Genomic DNA, 21,273 nt, shown 5'->3' with positions numbered 1-21,273 from the left:
GGAAGTATCGCCACCTCACCTATTTCTACTGCCAACCAGTAGTGTGAGCGTTCCGGTTTTCCGGTTTTGAAGGGTAAGGGTGCTGGTGAAATTACAAGCATATGGGACTTGTCAACTTACGTCTCAATGTGACGGGCACAGTCGCAGTGTTTCTAAGTTCATTACTATTTAATGCTCTATGTGACACTATAACTGTTATGGACAGGCGTGTAGCTTACCACCAACCACACGACTTGTTCGTCCCGTCACTTACTATCTTAAAAAAAGCTAATTATATTTACCTGAATTCCAAGGAAATAATACACATAGAGTGGTTAACAACTCCCTTTGCAATCCGGGAATTATTGTAATGTATTTATTCTGTTCTACTGATATTTATACGTGTGGCGCAATATAAGTTTCCGGAATGAATAAGAAATAAACACTATAAATGGTCAGAAATGAATTTATTGTTTCTCAAAATATTCTCCGTTAGCGTTAATGCACTTTTTCATACGCATGACCCAATTTTGAAAATATTTATGCCACTCCTCCGTGACAATCTCTGAAACATATTTTTCATACTTTCGCCAGCCGCTTCAGGCGAAGAAAATCGTTGACCGCGTAACTGGTTCTTAATTTTTGGAAATAAATAAAAGTCATAAGGCGCCAGGTCGGGACTGTACGCGGGATGGCTCATAAGGTCAACGTTGTTCATCTTCAAAAAAAAATTTGTCTGTCTGGCCGTGTGAGAACTGGCAATATCGTGGTGCAAGATGAAACGGCGTTTACGGTTATTTTTACGAAGTTTGTCATAACTTCCGACAAACAAATGGTCGTGTACCAATCACTATTCGGTACAACGATTCTCCAAAGCAACAGTAACCACGTGTCCAGTTTTATTAAAAAAAGAAGCAATCATCCGCTTAGAGGCACTTTGCACGCGCGCCCCTTTGGTTGATTTCGGCTCATCTCGAAAGACCCACCGCCACACCCCATTGCTGCTTTGTTTTGGGGTCGTAACTGTAAATCCATATTTCGTGACCTGTTATTATACTCCACACCAAATTTGACGCCTCTTCGTTGAATTTGGTAAGCATGGCATTGCACCAAGCGACGCGATCCATTTTTTGAGCCTCAGTCAAATTGTGTGGAATCCACCGAGAGCGCAGCTTTTTCGCACCCAAATGTTTGTGTAGTATTGATTGTATTTGACTCATGCCTATGCCTCAAGATGCCCGAATCTCATGGTATGTCACATGCCTGTCTGTTTTGATCATACGGCACACATCATCGATGTTTTTGTTGTTCACAGCGTGGGCGGGCGACCATCACGAAATTCGTCACTGAGATTCACACGACCGCGTTTGATTCTGCAAACTCGCTATAAATAGTCGTTTTGCATGGTGCTTCATCGTCAAAAGCAGTTTGAAGCCGAGTGAAGCTCCGCTGAGCTGTTAAATTACACTTAAAGTCGTAGAAAATCATACTACGAAAATTTTCACGAGTTAAATCCATGGTGATGTAGACAACCAATTTCTAAAATGACGCCACAATGTAAAAACAAGTGACAATCAGATGAAACAAACTGTATTCTACAGCCAAAGAGTTCAATTTTCAAATGTTGTAATTAATTTTTAAATATTGTTTATGTAAGTGGCCAGTTCCGGAAACTTATAGTGCGCCCTATGTATCTATATTAAAAATATAATATACATCTATATCAAAAATATAACTAACAATGACTTTACTATAATGTGTTTAGGAGAAAAATTTTGAAAGCGTAATTAAATAATTGTAACTTTTTAATTGAAAAAAAAAAAAAAACCGACTTCAAAAGTTTGCTTATCGACTTTTTTCGGTTTCCATGTAATCCCCTCGTCAGATTCTGACTTCTTGGTGACAATGGGACTGTTATGGACTCCTTTGTACATTTTATATTTTCTGTTCTGGTTGTCATGGTGACGGTGGTTTGTTGATTACATTTATTGTGTCAAGTGAAAAGTCGACTTTAATAAAATAATAATGAATTAAATAATTAGTAATATGTGATAGCCGAAACGAATCCGGAACAGCATCAGGGACCACGTCGAGAGTGTATCCTTTCAAAAAGAAGAATTTTCAAAATTGGTGCATAATTGAAGGAGAAATTGGTGAATACTTGACATGCCTATCAACTTTGAGGATTTTTTTTTTCTTCGATTTTCATGGATTCCCCTTATTAGATTCTGACTTGGTGACAATGTGACCACCACGAGCTTGCATCCTTTCCAATAAAAAAGAATTTTTAAAATCGGTAAACAATTGAAGGAGATATCTGAGAACATACATAAAACATACATACACGCCGAACCGACGTATAACCTCCTCCTTTTTTTTTTGAAGTCGGTTAATAATACAAAGATCAAAAGTCACTCAAAGATCAAATCACTTAGAAAAAATCCTTCGTTTCCTCAACGTAAGTCCTTCCTTTTTAACGACTTTTTTCGAGTCTTAGTTGGCATAGCATTTGGCACGGTTTGCTGGAAGACGTAGGTTTGAATCTAGCCAGATCGAAGGAATTTTTTCTAAATGTTCGATTTTTGTATTAATAGTCATCAAACAACTTGCTTACCTCGCCATTTTTGCTTAGTCGAAGTCAAATTTCGATTTGTAATGTGTATTACTTAATAATAATAAAGTGCCAAATAACCCCACCAAATACCTGGTCTCAAACTAGGGAAGTCTTGTACTATGAGTACTAGAGCAACGGACTGGTGTACTTCCCCGAACAGTCAGAACAGAAGTTCATTTCCCAAATTGATCCTTCCGGGAACCGAACCCGTCCCGAACTCCTCACCCGGCGCCCACATTGTAACCCGTTGGACCACTGAGCCCTCCTTATCATAACTAACGTAATCGATATTTTTAGCGAAATTGAGTTAGTAACATATCTGGGATCAGGGAAATAAGCGGTTTTTTATAACTTATTCAGTTTCAGTTTTTTTTTGTTAAGCAAAATCAGCGTAATTATTGTCGTAATTACTACAAAAAGAAAAAACTTTAGACGCGTGCCAATATATCGAAAGTTACCAAAATGCAAATGCTTTAGTTATGACCTGGGTTATTGCTGATGCAGTTTTTTATACATCAGCGGATGCTGATTTTATGTGTTTAAAAAAAAAACGTGAAAAACGTCATGTACATCCTTACTGAATCTATCTTCACTCCACTTTCTATTTTCTTTGTTCATCATCATCATCATCATCATATCAGCCGGAAGACGTCCACTGCTGAACACAGGCTTCCCCCAAGGCTTCCCAGACTACTCGATCGGACACCGCGTGCATCCATCGGTTACCGGCCGCCCTTATTTAATAGGTGGCCATCCCACTGAACACCTGGAGATTAGAACTCCTGGTGTGAGAGCTTCCGCGACGTCTGCCAGCGCCGGATAGTTTTCTGTGCGATACATACTTTGGGGGGGTTTAGAGCTTTTCCCCGCCACGCTGGGCCATTGCGTGTTGGCGTGTCGCCAGAGCCTTGTCGGTGTACCGCGCGTACTAGACGCACTGAAGCTCCATTGCGTGCCCGAGTATCTACGGAAGACGGTAGAGTCCTACCTTTCCGATAGAGCCGTATTATATCCAAGACTCGATGGGGTGGGTCGAAGGAGCGTGTCGTGCGGTAAGCCACGTGGCCACAGCTCCGTTTCATGCGGAGTGTGGGAATACCCGGGGGTTTTTGTTTTTAGTGAGTAGGAGTCTCACATAACCACCGCGTCCTCCCTCTCCGTGATGCGGTGGTATCCATGACGGATTTACCCCCGGAAAGAAAAAAGGGTGTACCGCGTTGGCTATTGAGCACCGCAGGAGTTGAGTGACGCCCCTTACACTTTTTATTTGGTATTGTAATAAAAAACTATTTCAATTATTTGGTGACATAACAAAAGAATCAATCTTCATGAAAACAATCAATCTGCCTAACTTAATCGTAGTGGAATTTTATCAAAGTTATATTTTGAAAACAACAGTTGCTTTTTTCGGCTTACTGCCTGTTTCTGGAAGATTCATAAATTATTCTGTGCTTTTTAGGTCATGTCACGACTCGAACACCCGCAATTAATAGCAGCATCGATGAATGTGGTTGCTGATGCGGATATTTTAATTCGTTCCGATTACTGGTAGAAGTGGGCGTTTAAACGAAAAGCAATTTTAAAAGTTAGCTTTTCAAAATAAGTACATAAGCACGCTTTTCCATTTAAGCGTAAGCGTTAACAACATGTTTTTGTTTCAAGACCCGCTATCTATGTTTCATAAACAAATTAATTCATCAATGTGAATAATAATTATTTAGTTAAAAATAAAATTCCTGTTTTACTAATAAACTTATCATATAACCTTCAATGGTCTACTCTTGCTTTTCGCTATCAACACAATATTGCAAGCTTTTTTTAGCATAGAAGTCTATGCGCTTAAACATTTTTCTAAACGATTTCGTAAGCTTCAAACTAAAAATCGTTTAAAGCACGCTTTTTTAAAAAAAACACAACGTTTTAACTTTTAAAAAATAAGCAGTGTTTCCCATCTCTGATTATTTGACACTGGTCGTCAAAATGAAATTTAGATATATGTACTTTGCGAATTTCAAACTACATTCTTCCACCATAAACCTTCTACGACACAGTCCTAAAATATACTCAAGTTTAACGTATTGTGAGACTTACAAATTACTAGTTAAAATACAATACTAGTCCAAACAAAACGTTGCAACTCGTTGATGTCCGTCGCATATTCAGTGGATGAGCGCTGCGGCAATTTTCGCATTATAAACGGTCGCTGAATATTCATCCAACATCGGTTGACCTGCCGTTAATTGTTATTGTTACATGCCTGTTAAATACTGACTACACAATCACTGGTATAGTGAGACAATGTGGAGCCTGAGGCAATTTTTTTAAGCAAAAAAACGGAGCAGGTTCTTAATTCAAATGATTTTTTTTTTGTGTATATCCCACGCGATTACTCTATCACTTCTCTATACAGCCGGGTACTCACTAGCGCGCTGTAACAGCAACCGTTGTGTGTACGTGGTTCGCGAGCTTGCCGCAGCGGAAATCGCACGGTTCGCAGTGAGCCGACGATAACCAGGTACTCATTCTACCGAGTAAAGTCTGTGTCACGCGTACACACTATAGTGTGTCGTTTTTGAAGACGGAGTAAAATGACATTTGTTGGGTTGGTAGTTTTCATAAAATTTTAAATAGTTATGTAGTTGTTGTCGATAGTTTTATCGATATATTGTGAAAGAAGATAAAATTATGCCATAAACTATTGAATAGTGAATATTACGACGACGTTCTAATGATTACTAATTGCGTTATTGCCTTCTTTATTCATATTTTGACAGTTTGCCTACTAGCATCGAGATCAATTTTTATTCTTAAACATTGTAACAAGAACAGCCGGATTTGATTATTGAATTAAAATGAAAAACTTTAAAATATGTCTCTGTATGTATTTTCAATAAACTTACTATTACAAATACGTAGATGTAATTCCACAAACTTTTAAGGGCGGTTTTTTTTTATAAAAGAGGAGGAGGTGATTTATTGGGAATAGAGTCATTATGGTTTATGGGGAGCTTTGCTGTCGAGTGCCACATTTGAATATTTTCAACAATTTATTGCCTTTCGAGTTCTTAGGTTTTCGCGATTGTTACACATAGGAAATGAAACTATTTTTCCGGATTTAAATCGCGTATATTTGTTTTTTCAAACAAACCGACGTTTCGGGCCCTTTACAGTCATTGCCTTTGTTTAGACATGGAGTATTGCAATCGTTATCAGGTAATTGTAATGTACAATAATATGTTGTGTTTTAGTATTGATTAAGTTAGTGTCTACTGATATGTGTCAAATTTATGGCATAAACTCATATAATAGCTTTTAAATGATAATTAAATTAATTTATAGTTACATGAATCAATTCTAATTACTCCAAATTCAAATTGATTATCAATCTAATACGACAAATACTTTATGAATATTGTGTAGGTACGTCTTATTGAGATATAACTGTAGTAGAAATTAAAATAATAATTTAAGTTTTTAAGAAAGTGTAATACGTTTTCTGTTGATGTACCTTATTAAATAAAATAAACACAAAATAAAATATTTTTTTATATTAAATTTGTAAGTCTTTGTTTTATCGTGTATATTTGATATGTCAAAACCTCGCGGTATTTTTTTATGATATCAACAACGAGTTGGACAAGTTGCGCCGTGGCGTGTTGTTTGTGAGAATAACTGTCGCTTACCACCAGGCGTGGTAAGCTAGATTTATTTATCCTCGGTTCGGAGGAACGGAAGCAAATTTTTATAAGGATATTGTACATTGCATAATTAAATTTATAGTCAATTGTGTAACGTGCAAACTAGATACGAGCCAATATCTTTCGTGGAATGAGCGAGCATTCTCGAGCATGCGCGAGAATTCTTCTGTTGTCATAGGCGACAACAGAAGTTTGGTTTGACAAACATACCTTCATACCATACCTAATAATGCCATACCTAAAAATACCTTCATGTCATACATAAGCATACCTTCCAATATGTTTGTCAAACACGCCGTCAGTCTAGATTTCTATCAAACACATCAAACACGCAAATAAAGTCTCAAAAAGTTTGACAAACTCGTAAAATTTGACAAATTATTTGATCGTTTACGGGGCGCTTAATTAAGGTATATATCTGGACTCAAGTGCGCAAGCACACACTTTTTCATGTTGTTTGTTTTTTTATTCTTTTAAATTTGCATTATTTTTGACGTTTGTTTTTACTCTCGGCCATCTTTGAAATCGGTGCATAAAAATATAAAGATCGAACGCTTACAAAAATACCTTCTATCCGGCTGGATTCAAACCAACGTCTTCCAGCAAACCGTGCTAGACGCCATGCCAACTATGTTTATAACTTTTCTTCACAATTATCTGGTGAGAACCAAATCCTTGACCAAGGGGTCAGGTATTTTAGGGTATCGACTGTACAAAGGACTGTTACAATTCTGAAAATTATTACAATCTCTGTATGAAGCATCATCTCTTACTACATGAAATGCGTCGTGATATTAATGACCTAATGTTTTTACTAAAAATAGCATCGGGCTCAATTGACTGTCCGGAACCGCTATTACATATATCAATGAGATTTCCCTCTATGTCTTTGAGAAACAATTCACTTTTGTTCCTACCTTCGGCCCGTACTAATTACGACAAGCCTATGTCTATGCTTGTCAACTTATGTCTCAGGGTGACGAGCGCATTGGCAGTGCTCCTCATATATTTGTAATTTAAAGCTCTATGTAATATTGCAACTGTTATGGACAGGCGCGTTGCTTACCACCAGTTGCACGACTTGCTCGTCCTGTCACCTTAAACCTTGTATGGAACCGAAAGATATATAGTTTATACATTGAAGATATATGTTATGTTGTGCCATCACTTCTGGGTCCAAAAGAAGCTGGCCAGCCATAATGCAGGCTACAGAATTGCTTTTAGATAGCCACTCGTTCCATGTCCCTGTAGTCGGTAAATGTTTATGGCTGAGGCCTTCGATTCGTAAAACCAAAACCCATCGGTGTTTAACTGCTGTCGCGTGAATACTAATTTTTAGGTCAACTTTGTATTGTATTTGTACATAGATCAATACAACGTTCCTCACAACACATAAAGTAACTAATGAGTTTACAATGACGAGCAGTGCCTCTACCATAAATTTACTGTGACAGTTGTCGCTAGCGACCGCGTAAATTACTGCACAATTTTGTTGGCAAATTATACAGCGCCCCTAGCGGTTACGAGAAGAAGTAATATTTTGTATACAAATATTTTACGTTGTCGCTAGCGAGAACTGTCAAAGTAAACTCATGGTAGAGCCACAGTTATCACTAACGTCTGCGTAAAATGATCATATTTTATCATATCTTCTTCTTCTCTTCATTAATCATATCTTGTTCTCCTGCCCCTCAATTGACCACGATGCTTTCATAACTGAACTCCTGGCTATCACCTTCATAACAAGTGTATTGGTATTCATGTAACAAAGATGTATATTATGTACTGACCTTATTTATCGAAAATAATAATACCAAACTTTAATATGTATGCCGTAACCTTAATAGCTACTCACCTACCCAACCTGCCATATCCTTTTTCATTCATATTCCGTACCTTTTCCATAACATGTAATTCTGCTTTCCCAACCCTTTCATTGCCTAAATGCGAACGCAAAGACATTAATAATATTAAAAAAGAAAATTAAATAAATAATCAAATATTTTGTATATCTTAGCAAATATACATAATTTCATTATGAAAGAAGATATCCAAAATTATTAACCTAAGAATAAGTCCAAACTCGTGGTACCACGATTTGGTTTATCTCAAATAAAAGATTATTTTATTGGGGAATTGTTAAAATTAAAATTATCATTTCCTAAGTTTAAAACTTACATTAAAAGCCTTTTAATTGATAAAATAATATTATAAAATTGAAATGCCACACAAATTTGATTCAAAGCAAAGTACATAAATTTCGTTGATTCAAAGTATATTCTGTACCGTTTAAATTTATTTAAAATAAGAAACCTCTAAAGGTTTTTGTTCGTTCTTCTCAGGGAAGTCAGTATTGTGAATGAGCAATAGATAGGTTTATAAGTTGACTCCTGCGATCAGTGCACTTGGTAAGCTGCTCAGGACATGTGAGACGTATGCGGAAGCTCATGGACTCTGGTATAACACGAAAAAGACCGAGCTCCTAGTTTTTAAGCCGAAGGCAGGTTCTGTTGGAACTGTGCCGCCGGTGTTTCTCTATGGTAGTGAGATAAGTCGTATCTCTCAATTTAAATACCTGGGTCACTGGGTAACCGATAACTTGCATGACAATGCCGACATGGAGATGCACCAAAGATGTAAAGATTTCATTGTTTAAAGCATATTGCCAAAACTTTTACATAAGTAGCCTGTGGGTGAAGTATACGCAGAGAACCCTGAATACATTAAGGGTGAAATATAACAACGCTTTTAGGATGCTGATGGAGCTGCCGCGACACTGTAGTGCATCCGGCATGTTCACGGAGGCGCACACAGATGGCTTTCATGCCATTATGAGCAAGAAGGCTGCCTCGCTTATGATGCGTGTGCGCGGCAGCGCTAATAGCATCCTAACCGTTGTTGCCAATAGGCTGGACTGCCCCTACCAACTACATTGGGTGCAACTACACGTGCGTAGGGTAGTGGTCTAGGCTCACTTCTCACTAAAATTAAGTAATTTTGTATTGTATTAACCATAGCACGTAAGTAAAATTTACTGTATTACTAACATTATTATGGATCATGGTCCGAAATAAATAATTCTATTCTATTCTATTCTATAAGAGCGTCATTAGTAGTTTTAATTAAAGAGTGAAGCTGTTACTATAGACTGAAGTGATATAATTTCTTGAAGTGACTATCCCTTGATACTTAACAACTTTCTCTATTGGAATTCATATCTGATTTGCAGGAAAGTTAATCAACTTTCCATACAATCTTAGTCTTATCAGTTGATTGCGTATTGTGTTGTAATTCAGATTTGTTGAAAGTTGTTTAATATCACGAGTAGAGTCACACCGTAAAATTTTACTTAAACTTTTTATAACACCGTAGTACCCACGTGCACTAAACTTAAGTACCTATGTATGTCTTAAACCAATGCTTGCAATGGAAAAGACACTGTTAACACATTGTGTTAAGACTTCTTATAAATTTAAGCATTGGTTTAAGGTGCACTTGGGTAATTTTCTGGTTAATTTTCTCTGCCTAATTTCGGTGGCAATTTTTAATATTAAATTTTTTTAAAGCCTATACTGTCCTACTGCTGAGCACAGGCCCTCCCCTTTCTCCACACCTCTCTGTTTTGCACCACTGAGGTCCAGTCCTTTAGATGCGCGTTTAGCTCGTCTCTCCATCGACGCATTGGCCTGCCGCATGGTCGTTTTCTATCTTTGGGGATCCATTCTGTGGTGACCTTCGTCTGACATGCGGCAGACGTGAACCGCCCAGTCCCATTTTAGTTTACCGGCTTGTTGACCCACATCTACGATTCGACATACGAATATTTAAATATTGTAGAATATATGGCATTATTTAGAAATCGAGTGTAGTAACCTGAAATATTGTGTAGTATTCACGATAAATTTCTAAAATTCTACTTAAATTATTAAAAGTGCCACCGAAATTAGACAGAAAAAACTAACCTGAGAATTACTCACTTAAGTTTAGTGCAAGTGAAAATAAATATTGTATCATGAACAGCAACACTCGATTTTGTTCACGTTAAAAGGCTTAAGAGCTATTACAGGTAACAAACTATCTAGCCAACAAAGTCATTCAAATCCGGCGTGATTTAATAATAGACATCCCAACTTTCTTCCATTTAATCTTTCTAGTTAAAATTATTAGCAGTATTATAAACTTCAAAGATTCAACAGCATATTTGATATGAGTTTTTTCGGTTTTATAAACAATAGGCCTAATTTGTGATATTTTGTCAACAGATACAAGAGAAACGGGGTTCGTAAATGCCATTACGGCAGCCGGTGTAGCATTCGCTATTACGCGAGCTTGCACCGCTGGATCGCTTCTGGAGTGCTCTTGCGAAAAGGTACATATTTACGGCTCTAGAAATGCCATTTCTTTGGAATTTATCTTAGAGAAAGCGAAACGACATTATTAGAGTCGTGTTATATGATATATTTACAACAACCTCAGCGATAATCTTTAGGATTACATTACTCTCTCAGGCGGGTTTCATACGGTGGTGCCTTTCCTTGCGACACACGTCATTACAACTTTAGCATAGCATTAGTTTGTATGGAGTCGATTACAGCATTACACTCTATAAAATATAAATACGGCAATCGTATGTGATTGCATGGACAAACCAACTCCTTTCTTAAAATCGTGAAAACCACCCTAATTTTTGACGTCTATTAGTTTAGACAATTTACATAACGATGCCTTACTTTCTCGAACTCGTATCTTTAAAAGAGTGATTATTCAGGAGTTGGCAACACTCTCTATTTGTTTTAATTTCTTATCAAGGGTGTTAATTTGGATGCGTTACTTTAAGAATAGGTAAAAGCCAGTGTGTGAATATGAAGGTAATGTGACGTGAAATCAGCCTGCAAAATTTGTATATACAATCCATTTCTTGCATTTCAGTAACTTTGTGTTTAAAGATACGAGTTTGAGAATGTAAGGCGACGATAGCCATTTGAAGGTTATAACTTTGTTGTCTCCCCGGTATTTGTGGCTGAACGGTTACCATACTGGACTCCCACGCAGAGGTCTCTCGTGAGTTTGAGTGTAATTTGTGTGGTTGTCTATGTGTGTGTCCATGGCACCCGCGATACATGACTTCTCTAGTGTGTCGCGGTGTCCCTATGAGTAAGTGCGTTATTATTGTTATTATTATATGCATTTTTCTTTAGGGTATACCAAAGTCCCGCCGTGGAAGGCAGCCAATTCTTCCCCCCTCCCCTGTGCCGACCGATCGGTGGCAGTGGGGGGGGTGCAGCGACAACGTGCGCTTTGGCCTCAAGAAATCTAGAGAGTTTATGGATAGCAGGTATAGGAAGCGAAGCGATATCAAGACGCTGATCAAACTCCATAACCACAACGCTGGGAGGTTGGTTAGTAATAATTTTTATTGAAGACCACATAACTACTTTTCCCATTTTTTCACATGAAGTCTACCTATAATGTTACCGTCAGGGACTTCGATTAAATCCAATGAACTGTTTGTGTATCTAAAACGGATCAATATCGGGTACTATTGTACATATGACTATGATAACATTTTCGGTAATATTTTAACAAAGACGTGACATGAAACTTATCCCAGCCCGATGTTATATTGAGCATTATCAGGTTTTGACTTGCAGCCGAAAAATATAATAAATTACATTTATTTTTAGGCCATTAAAAATAACATGAAAGTGGAATGTAAGTGTCATGGCGTCTCTGGTTCGTGCACTCTCCGCACGTGTTGGTGGAGGATGCCCACCTTCAGAGAAGTTGGAGATATTTTAAGGGATCGATTTGAAGGTGCCGCTAAGGTAAGTTTGGAACAGGAAGTCTTTAATGAGTTTAGAGGCATATGATTTTCGTTGGTTAAATGAAGATAATTAATAGCAACACAAAGGTAGTAATGCTACTTAAAGTACTTAAAAGTGAATGAAGTTGCAGATGTCCACAATTGACAACCTAAACAAAAAGGTAGAAAATAGTGCGACAAACCAAACTTACATAATGAAATAAATTTGTTCAACAGGTAATTGCCAGCAACGACGGAGACAACTTCTTGCCCGAGAGCACCAGTATTAAGCCTCCCGGCAAGAAAGACATTATATACTCCGAAGAATCTCCAGATTTCTGCAACCCCAATATAAAAACTGGCTCCCTTGGAACACAAGGCCGACAATGCAACATTACTTCAGCTGGTACAGACAGCTGCGACCAACTCTGTTGTCGTCGGGGATACGCGCAAGCCACAGTCAAAGAAACTGAGAATTGTAAATGCGAATTCAAATGGTGTTGCGAGGTCTTATGTAAAACTTGTTATGTGAAACGAGAAATACAAACATGCAAATAATGTGATAAATATTGTTTATGTATTAAATTTTTGTATATTAAAGTTCATGCTAAATTCTTTCTTTACTTACAATTTGCCATTTACTTCAGTTAAACTCATTAGATCACCCGTTTGTCCCGAAAAAGCTAGCTAAGAGGTAATAACGTTTTCTTTATATATATTACAAATATCAACTCTCTTTAGTTAGTAAACATTTTTTGATTGTTTAATTTTCTTCGGTGCGAATGTTAGGTTTTTTGAACTCATTTTTTGAAGTTTTATTTTTTACCAACGTTTCACTTAAATTAACTCGTTATTTTGATTTTACTGTTGTTTGTCCACTTCAGTATCATTCAATCAACGTCATTCATTTCAGTCACATATTTCAGTGCTTTCATCAACATCAGTGTCATCAATGGCTTTTTTTAATATCAGTATTTCTGCCATTTTGGTCTGTTGGTTTCCTATTTTCTATTTTGTTAGCAAATTCAATCCGATTATCTAGAACACGTTCTTTCAATTTATTTTTCTGAAAATCTGTATCGTGTTTGTCATGATTGTCTTTTGATTCCTCTTCGTCGTGTTCACCGTCTTAATAAGTATACACGTCATCATTACCATCGTTTTCACTCAAATTTTGGAAAGGGTCGTTGCCGAGGTATTTATTGGGTTTTTGTCTAGCCGATATGACCTTAAATTTATGTGCTTGATGGTTCGAGAAGGCATTTCCCGGTTGAAACATATGGGAGCACGCTGCATGCATCTTGTCACTTGAGTGTTTCATAATATAACTATATAGCATTTTGATTTTTAATATATCGTTAATGCTAAGCGCTCTATTTTCACCCACAGGACTAGTTTCATCTACGTGCCACTAAAATGGTAAATTTTATAAAACATATATTTTGAAATTATTTTTTTTTTACATTGGGCGATAATATTGATTGTAATTAATATTATGATGTTTTACTATAGTGATATTAATTTATTTTTGTGAAATTACTCCACTAGCTTGCAGTAATTATTATTGGGCAGTAAATGAAGTTCCAGCTTTTAGCATTGAATGGCAGAATACTTTTGTACGTTTAATTAAAGGTTGGTACAATAATAAGCAACTGTGAAGGCATGTATAACAATTCTTGCTGTAGCAAGCACAGGGCGTTACAAAAATGTCACTCAAATTTTTAGATATTGGTTATATTAATGATGACAAAATAACTTTTGCAGTAGTTTTTTATTCGTAATATAAATCCGGATTACATTGCCACACAAAACGTCAATCAAAATTAAATGCTAGTATTATCACCTGACACTACTACATCTTCATCAACCCATTTATACATAGCACTACTGGGCACGGGTCTCCTTTCAGGCGAGGGTTTAGGCCATAGTCCGCCACGCTGCCCCAATGCGGATCACGATTTCACACGTTTTCCGAGGGTTCACTACCCTTCACAACCTTTTTCGACGTGCAAGTTTCATCACGATATTTTCCTTGACCAATTTAATTGATCAATTTCAAATTAAATTTCGCACATAAATTCCGGATTCGAACTCTGGGGCTATGAGTTCGAATGCTTGGGAGGCGTTAGGTCAACAAACCATTAAGTTACCGCGGCTTTTTTGTACTAAAATGGTTAGCATGTATGCAAAAGCAATGTACGAAACGATTTGCGTAAATATCTGTGATATTATAAGCTGTTTCACTTTACCTTAGGACGAATTGTTGACGCACCATGTGCCGAATACATATGATATGGATAATGGCTAGCACTTTCAAAATCATATTCTATATCATGAAAAAGCCAATCTGTATTCTGTAGTTTTGTAAAATATGAAAGTTTGTCTGTAACATAAATAAATAAAATCAGTTTGAGTATTAAATTTTAGGTTAGATAAACGTAATGCCCTACGAAACTACTCGAATTTTCCATGTACGACGTTAGACCGGTAGAGGGCGCGCAATAGTAAACATTAAATTTTCGTTGTGTTTATGTTTTTAAATAGTTTGCGCTTTGAGTGTTAGATATCCCCAGGGTCCCCTAGTTTCTAATATGCATGGAATTATACAAAATTTCGTAATCGTTGTTTTTGTCCCCGATTTTGGACCATTTCTGGTTGATACTCATAGGGAATTGCCTAGTTTTAGACCAGGTAAATAGTGTGGTTGTTTGGTACATTATCATTACCATCCTTTTGTGATTCTCTTTTGTACTCTGTGACCTCTATCTAACTCAGCTTTTGTCTGGTCTTAGCTTGTTGCAAATCTACTTCGAGGCTAAACAAGATTTCCTTGGTAGGTTAAGGCCCCTTCCAAAGATAGTAAGTTCCGAAGAGACTGTTGTAATTTCGAAGATATTTTAGACAAAATAAATGTCGTTTATATGGAGAGTTTATAACTGAAGGCTATTAGAAAGTATGTAAGTAAAGAATTTGCTGATTATCTTACGTAATCGTTCCAAAGTCAAGAAGGCGAGATCAATGTTAGTTCAAAATTCTCTACATAAAGTATACATATACTGGGAAGACCGTTCCAGGCAGTAGTGTACTTTTCAATAAACTCTCCATACAAACAACATTATCTTCCCTAAAAAAAATTTGAAATTACAACAGCAACTCGTCAATCTATAGCCATTTGTAGTGAGTGTGAACCAGCTGTCTGTTACTTTGTCTTTGTTCTTCCTTAAACCGAAATGTATTGTGGTTGTGAAACGTGTGAGGTAGACGCGGATAAATTCATTGGGCTATATTTATACATTTACTTTTTAGAAATAAATACTCTCTTACTGTAAAATAAGCTGACGTCTTTATTAAAGAGAGAGAGAGAAAATTTAATTGAAGTGTCTCTAATAAAAATCGAATGAACCTTTTTTTCCGTAGGTGAACGTAGTAAAAAAAGTAAAATTATATAATATGTTATTTTTTTATTGAGCGAAGTTTACTCAGTCATATTTAGTTTACTACCAGGGTCTTCGGTTATCATTATCAATGATAAAAACCTGTTGAATTTGTTTTATTTTTTTCCCAGAAAATCCGATTTTCTGTGTGAACAAAGAGCACCAAAATGTCATTTTAGGTCTCTCTTAACGGAAATCCTTAGCTACTTCGCCCCTATTTGCTTGAGACATAACGAAATACGCTGGTAACTAACTTAATAAATATGTAATGGAAATTTCGTACTAAGTGCATGTTGATAGGTTGAGCATGTTGATGTTATCAATCAATTTAAAAATCTACGAGGTACTTATTGTTTTCGTTCTGCACCTATTCTACAAAATAAGCACTATGAATGACATTGGCTTTGGCACTTACCTGGTATAATGTTATTAGTGATAACTTCAATATAGTGATCGCGGTTGGGTGCATTGTGTTGAGGAGGCACCCCTAAAAGAGTGAGGATCAAAGCTGCCATTCCGGTCTGGAGATCAATGCAGTCATACCCCAGGACTACTCTCTAAAATAGATATATTTTGTTGCATCTATGTATTATCATTATAGTAGACGCGTTACTACATCAAAGCTTAATTTACATTGCCACGTAACGGAATTGTACATAGCGTAATGAATCTTTTGTCAATTATGTAACGTACAAACTAGATACGATGCGGTAGCTGCGAGAATTCTCGACACTGGGCGAGAATTCTTCGGAAGACGCGCGACTTGTTTCGGTGATGGGCGCAGTGACAGCGCTCTCACATTTTAACGATTTAAGCATTGACCTACCAACAAATTTAAGGCTTCTTTTCCACCAGAGATGTGCGACGTAGCGAGGCGGTGTGCGAGGAAAACAACCACCAATAAGAAATTAAACTATTTTTCCAGATTTAAATCGCGTATATTTGTTTTTTTTTTCAAACAAACCAACGTTTCGGGCTCTTTACAGGTCCCATGGTCACGGTTGACTGAGGTTGTATAGTATCAACCAGTTATGTCTAATATTAAAGCAAACCACCCTATTTTTTTCACCACAGTTACAAAAGTTTTACAAATTATTTATTGAATGCATTTTTTTACTGACTTTACTTAACAATTTATTAATGATTAATAATCGAAATTAGAATAAAATAAAACATATTAATTAGTACAGCAGTCTTATATCTGTTTGGGATTTTTCATCAGAGGATATACTGGATCCCAAACTGGTGGTACGGAGAAATCCATCTTCTCTGTTGAATGTGTAGGTTTATCCATGACATCTTTTTTTTCCCATCCACTAAGCATGACATGCTCGCAGACTGCAGACTTGTTTACGCGATGATGTTCGACATTGTGTTCTTTGACCAACAATATTAAGGATTGTTTCATTTTCCTAGCCTTTCTTAGCGCAGTTCCGGTGGAAAAGGGTTAGCGGAGCTAAGTATTAGCACACACAAAATACCCAGAGATGTGTGCGAGGAATGTGAGTGAGGGATGCGGGCGAGTAATGTGTGCAAAACGGTGAAGGAAACTAGATATACTGAAACTATGACACTAACTGACAGTGATACATCGCCATCGCTCAACCCACCACACCGTACCGCGCCCGCGCATAGCTGAAAAGAGTCCGTAACGCATCCTCGCACCGCCTCGCTACCCCGCACATCTGTGGTGGAAAGGCAGCCTTAAGCTCTGAGAGGCACTGTCATTGCTATGTACAGGCTGTCGCTTACTTTTTTTTATAATACCAAGTGACGGAACGAACAAGTCGTGCGCCTGGTGGTAAGCGACACGCCTATCTATAACAGTTACAGTGCCACTTAGAGCATTAAATCGCAAAGATCTTATGGGCACTGCCGCTGCGCCCGTCACCCTGAGACATAAGTTGATAAGTCCCAGGAGCCTGTAATTTCACCAGCACCCGTACCCTTCTACACCAGAAGGCAGTGATGCTCACATTACTGCTTGACGGCAGAAATAGGTAAGGTGGCAGTACTTCCCTGAACGAACTCTTTCACAAGGAGCTCTACTGCTACTAAGCTCACTTGGTATAATAAAAAAAATTATCAATTATATTAATACAAACATCGAACACTTAGAAAACAAATCCTTCAATCCGGTTGAATTCGCACCAGCGTCTTCTAAGACGCTACGCTATATTTATCAAATTTTGATTTGTATGTACGATTGAATAAACTAGACAAAGTACTTACCTGTACTCCCTCATTTGTGAAATCATTAGTTGTGTGATCGACGCATCGTAGGGCTTCTCTACGGTTAATGAACAGTACGTATTTCTCTTTCTCATCGATTGGAGGACTAGGAATTTCCATGAACTGAACACCTGTAGCAGCATTCACTTCGTCCAAAATCATGCGAATCCTATCGCGCAGAACTTTGTCTGAACAAAATAGAAACCTGTTATTATAATATACTAAAATTAATGTGAATATTAGTCCAATAAAAATAACAACGACTATTATACTTATTTTTACTTGTATAAAATAAAAAAAAAACAGAGAAATAAGGAACATCAATCGTACTTGTAGATTATGAGGAGGAAATATTTGGTAAAGAAAGTTTTTAATTAAAAATTCACAGCTGGGTCGACTTTACACCGATCTTTGATGTCAGATTTCCATCAAATATAAGTAAGTTATCAACAGACTTAAGTCATATTCATTGAACATTTGAACATAGGCACCAAACCCATGCAGGAGATATACCAGGAGACGCAATGTAAGGGAGTGACTCGCCCTGAATTGTGAAGAGGAAGACGAGCCAGCCGCGGCTGGTGGCCATATTCCAGTCGGCTATGCAGCGCATGACAGAAAGTAAGGCTGTTAAGTAACGTTGCTAGGATGTTGATGGTGTTGATATTCTATGAATAAGGGTGATGCCACACAATGCATTGCGTCGGCGTTGCGACGCCTGAGCGGTGATGCTGCGTTGTACTACATACTATTATAAATTGGAACTACATTTTTTAATAATATTAACGCACAATACACGCCTGTCCATAACAGTCGCAGTGCCACTCAGAGCTTTAAATCGCAAGATCTGACAAACACTGTCACTGCGCCCGCCACCCTGAGACATAAGTTAACAAGTCTCATGTGCCTGTAATTTGACCTGCACCCTAACCCCTTAAAACCGGAACGCTGTAATGTTGACATTACGGCTTGGCGGCAGAAATAGGCAACGTGGTAGTACTTCCCTGAACGAACTCTTTCACATGGAGTTCTACTGCTACTTGTAATCCTAATTACCTATTATCATATTATACCATCTTGTTTTTGATAGCCATGTAAGATATACCCGTCTAGCTTCCATACTTTGTATTTTAATACCATTAACCGTTGTCTTTAATAAGAACCGCTATTTGTAACATGGTGTCGTATCGTATTTGTAATATGGTATCGTATCGTATTTGCAGTACAATATTATAAAGATTGTATTTTGACATTGAGCGGAATAAACCAATTTAAATCTAGTTAATCGTGATTTGTTTTCTTAGTTGAAGACGTCAACGTTGCGACGTCACGTCACTCGTGTTGTACTCGGTGCATTGTAATCATGCGACGACACAACGCACCAGCAACACCTGTATGGCACAGTTCTATATGAATCTGCACGTTGATGATTGGTATGCTACATAACACGTCTCGCCTTGTTCGTGATAGGTGGTCTGTCGTTTCGCCGTAACAGCGTGGCACCGTGGGCAGATCCACTAATAATAGTATTCTCAGAATATTGTAAGCGCGAATGCAAACTACATCCTATTCGCATTCGTTCCGAATCCGAGACTATAACAATCTTGAAAACTCGGATGACGTTTGTGCACAACGTCCGATTCAAATACGAGAAAATACGAATATTCAGATTAATTATATATAATGGCTCCCATTTGACATACGGGATTCGTACCGGCTCCCATTTCGAACTGTGGGGTAATGAGAGCATATTTATTTATTTACATATTTTTTCTGTGATTATTTAGTACCCAGATACTCGTATGTGAAGCGTACGTTCATAAGTAATAAAAAATTAAATTGCATAAATTATGACTTTTATTGTCAAGTTTCCTTAGCAGGCTCCCATTCCCCCACGCTCCCCTACACCTAGAGATGCAATAACACTTCGGACACTTGTGTCATTCCGCAAACGTACTAAAGCTTCGATATTTAAATCACAAAGAACTTACCAAAAGAATATTCGTCGATGAAAAACGGTATGATGCCTTTATCCCAAATCTTAAACTTGACCATTTCCTCTTTAGTCAAACTGAAACCTGGTTCTTGATTTACATCGGTCAGCGTTAGTTTTTTTTTAATCGGCAGAGACAATGTATCAATGCCATTCGCTTTAAATACTAAATCAGCCACAACCGATGTCACTTTATCTCTCACTTTTACCATTTGGTTTTTGATATCTGTATAAGGATTGGAGAAACTAATATGTACAAATCCCTCACCTTCTGAAAAAATTGTTATTATTATTAATATAATTATTCCTATACGGGATAAATATCACGGCAACACAAGAAATGAAACGGAGTGTGATTTTTTAATAGGTACAACTAACACCTGAACCACGAAAGGAACTTCCTCGCAATGAGATATATAGAATGAGGTACTGTTGATGTACCTATGTCCACGTCAACGTCTGCTACATTCTGAGCAACAATCGACAAGTACTTTAAGCTGATTAATTAATCCTTTCACCCGATGTGAAACATGTTTCACACTTCGGTGACTACTGGTGCCACGGGCAGCGTATAAAGTTTTTTTTTATAATATCAAGCGTCCTGTCCATAACCATTGCAGTGTCGTCAGAGCTTGAAATCGCAAAGATCTGAGGGGCACTGCCACTGCGCCTGTCACCCTGAGACATAAGTTGACAAGTCTCATGTGCCTGTAATTTCACCAGCGCCCTTACCCTTCAAAACCGGAACACAGTAATGCTGACATTACTGCTTGGCGGCAGAAATAGGTAAGGTGGCAGTACTTCCTTGGACGAACTCTTTCACAATGAGCTCTACTGCTACTGCTGTTATTTAAAGTATGCCATCCATAAGATAAGAAGAACACTTGAATGACTGTTATTTTTGTTTATATAATATTTAAATAATCTATTGTACGGATTTATAAAATGTCACTTAGGCCGAAATGTACAAAATACACAAAATATTATTTATACTAACCGGGAGAAAGTACAGTAATTACTATTAACAAACATCTTGAAAGGATAATACTTCTCATATTCTTGCTGAAAAATTATAGATTTTTAGATGTCAGAATCGATAGTGTGAAAAGGCTATACAGAAAGCACTTATGTTAGTACCTTGTGAAGTTAATAAAAATTTAATAGGTTATCACAGTTATTGATTATGTTTAAGTAATACATCTATAAAAAAATTTGCGAAATAGCATGGCATAAATAAATGTTATGTTGTACCAATACCAACCTACAAAATTGAACATGGTAATAAAATAAAATACATATCGCAATAATAATCTTATGTATCGATCAATATTGTTTATACAAAACAAATACTACTTTTATGTCAGTTTGATATTAAATGCATAAAATTGCATTAATGCAATTACCGTTCCGACATCGTAAACTATCAATAAGTCGTTAAATAGTCTGCTTATATTAATTTAACAAACTATAACAAGGAACGGACTAGTACATTTAAATCTTACTCATTAAGGTTTATATGA

General features: G+C 37.1%; 2 protein-coding genes across 3 annotated transcripts in view; one reads left to right on the top strand and one right to left on the bottom strand.

Moving 5' to 3' along the window:
• Positions 1–12,712, top strand: part of LOC113232780 (protein Wnt-6) — a 57,654-nt gene extending 44,942 nt beyond the window's left edge. Inside the window, exons 3-6 of the mRNA XM_026467570.1 lie at positions 10,554–10,660; positions 11,490–11,690; positions 11,976–12,116; positions 12,332–12,712. Of these exons, the coding sequence (XP_026323355.1) occupies positions 10,554–10,660; positions 11,490–11,690; positions 11,976–12,116; positions 12,332–12,652 (770 nt within the window). The 3' untranslated portion in view covers positions 12,653–12,712. The remainder of the gene's footprint in view (positions 1–10,553; positions 10,661–11,489; positions 11,691–11,975; positions 12,117–12,331) is intronic.
• Positions 12,713–12,871: 159 nt separating this feature from the next.
• LOC113232766 (protein SpAN-like) lies at positions 12,872–20,866 on the bottom strand. 2 transcript variants are annotated; one of them, XM_026467551.1, is made up of 6 exons: positions 20,751–20,866; positions 19,752–20,024; positions 17,761–17,948; positions 15,944–16,085; positions 14,344–14,477; positions 12,872–13,505 (listed from the first exon to the last, which is right to left on the bottom strand). In XM_026467551.1, exons 1-6 carry the CDS (start codon positions 20,806–20,808, stop codon positions 13,224–13,226), a joined length of 1,077 nt encoding a protein of 358 aa, XP_026323336.1. In that variant the 5' UTR covers positions 20,809–20,866; the 3' UTR covers positions 12,872–13,223. The 2 variants fall into 2 exon arrangements, with proteins under 2 accessions (XP_026323336.1, XP_026323343.1); XM_026467558.1 differs by having other exon boundaries at positions 19,752–20,021; positions 20,751–20,857.
• Positions 20,867–21,273: the final 407 nt, after the last annotated feature.

Source organism: Hyposmocoma kahamanoa, unplaced genomic scaffold, assembly GCF_003589595.1.
Source record: "Hyposmocoma kahamanoa isolate Upper Pololo Valley unplaced genomic scaffold, ASM358959v1 102, whole genome shotgun sequence".
Taxonomy (NCBI): Eukaryota; Metazoa; Arthropoda; class Insecta; order Lepidoptera; family Cosmopterigidae; genus Hyposmocoma; species Hyposmocoma kahamanoa.
The sequence above is the reverse complement of the archived record's forward strand: the minus strand, read 5'-3'. Positions and strand labels throughout refer to the sequence as shown.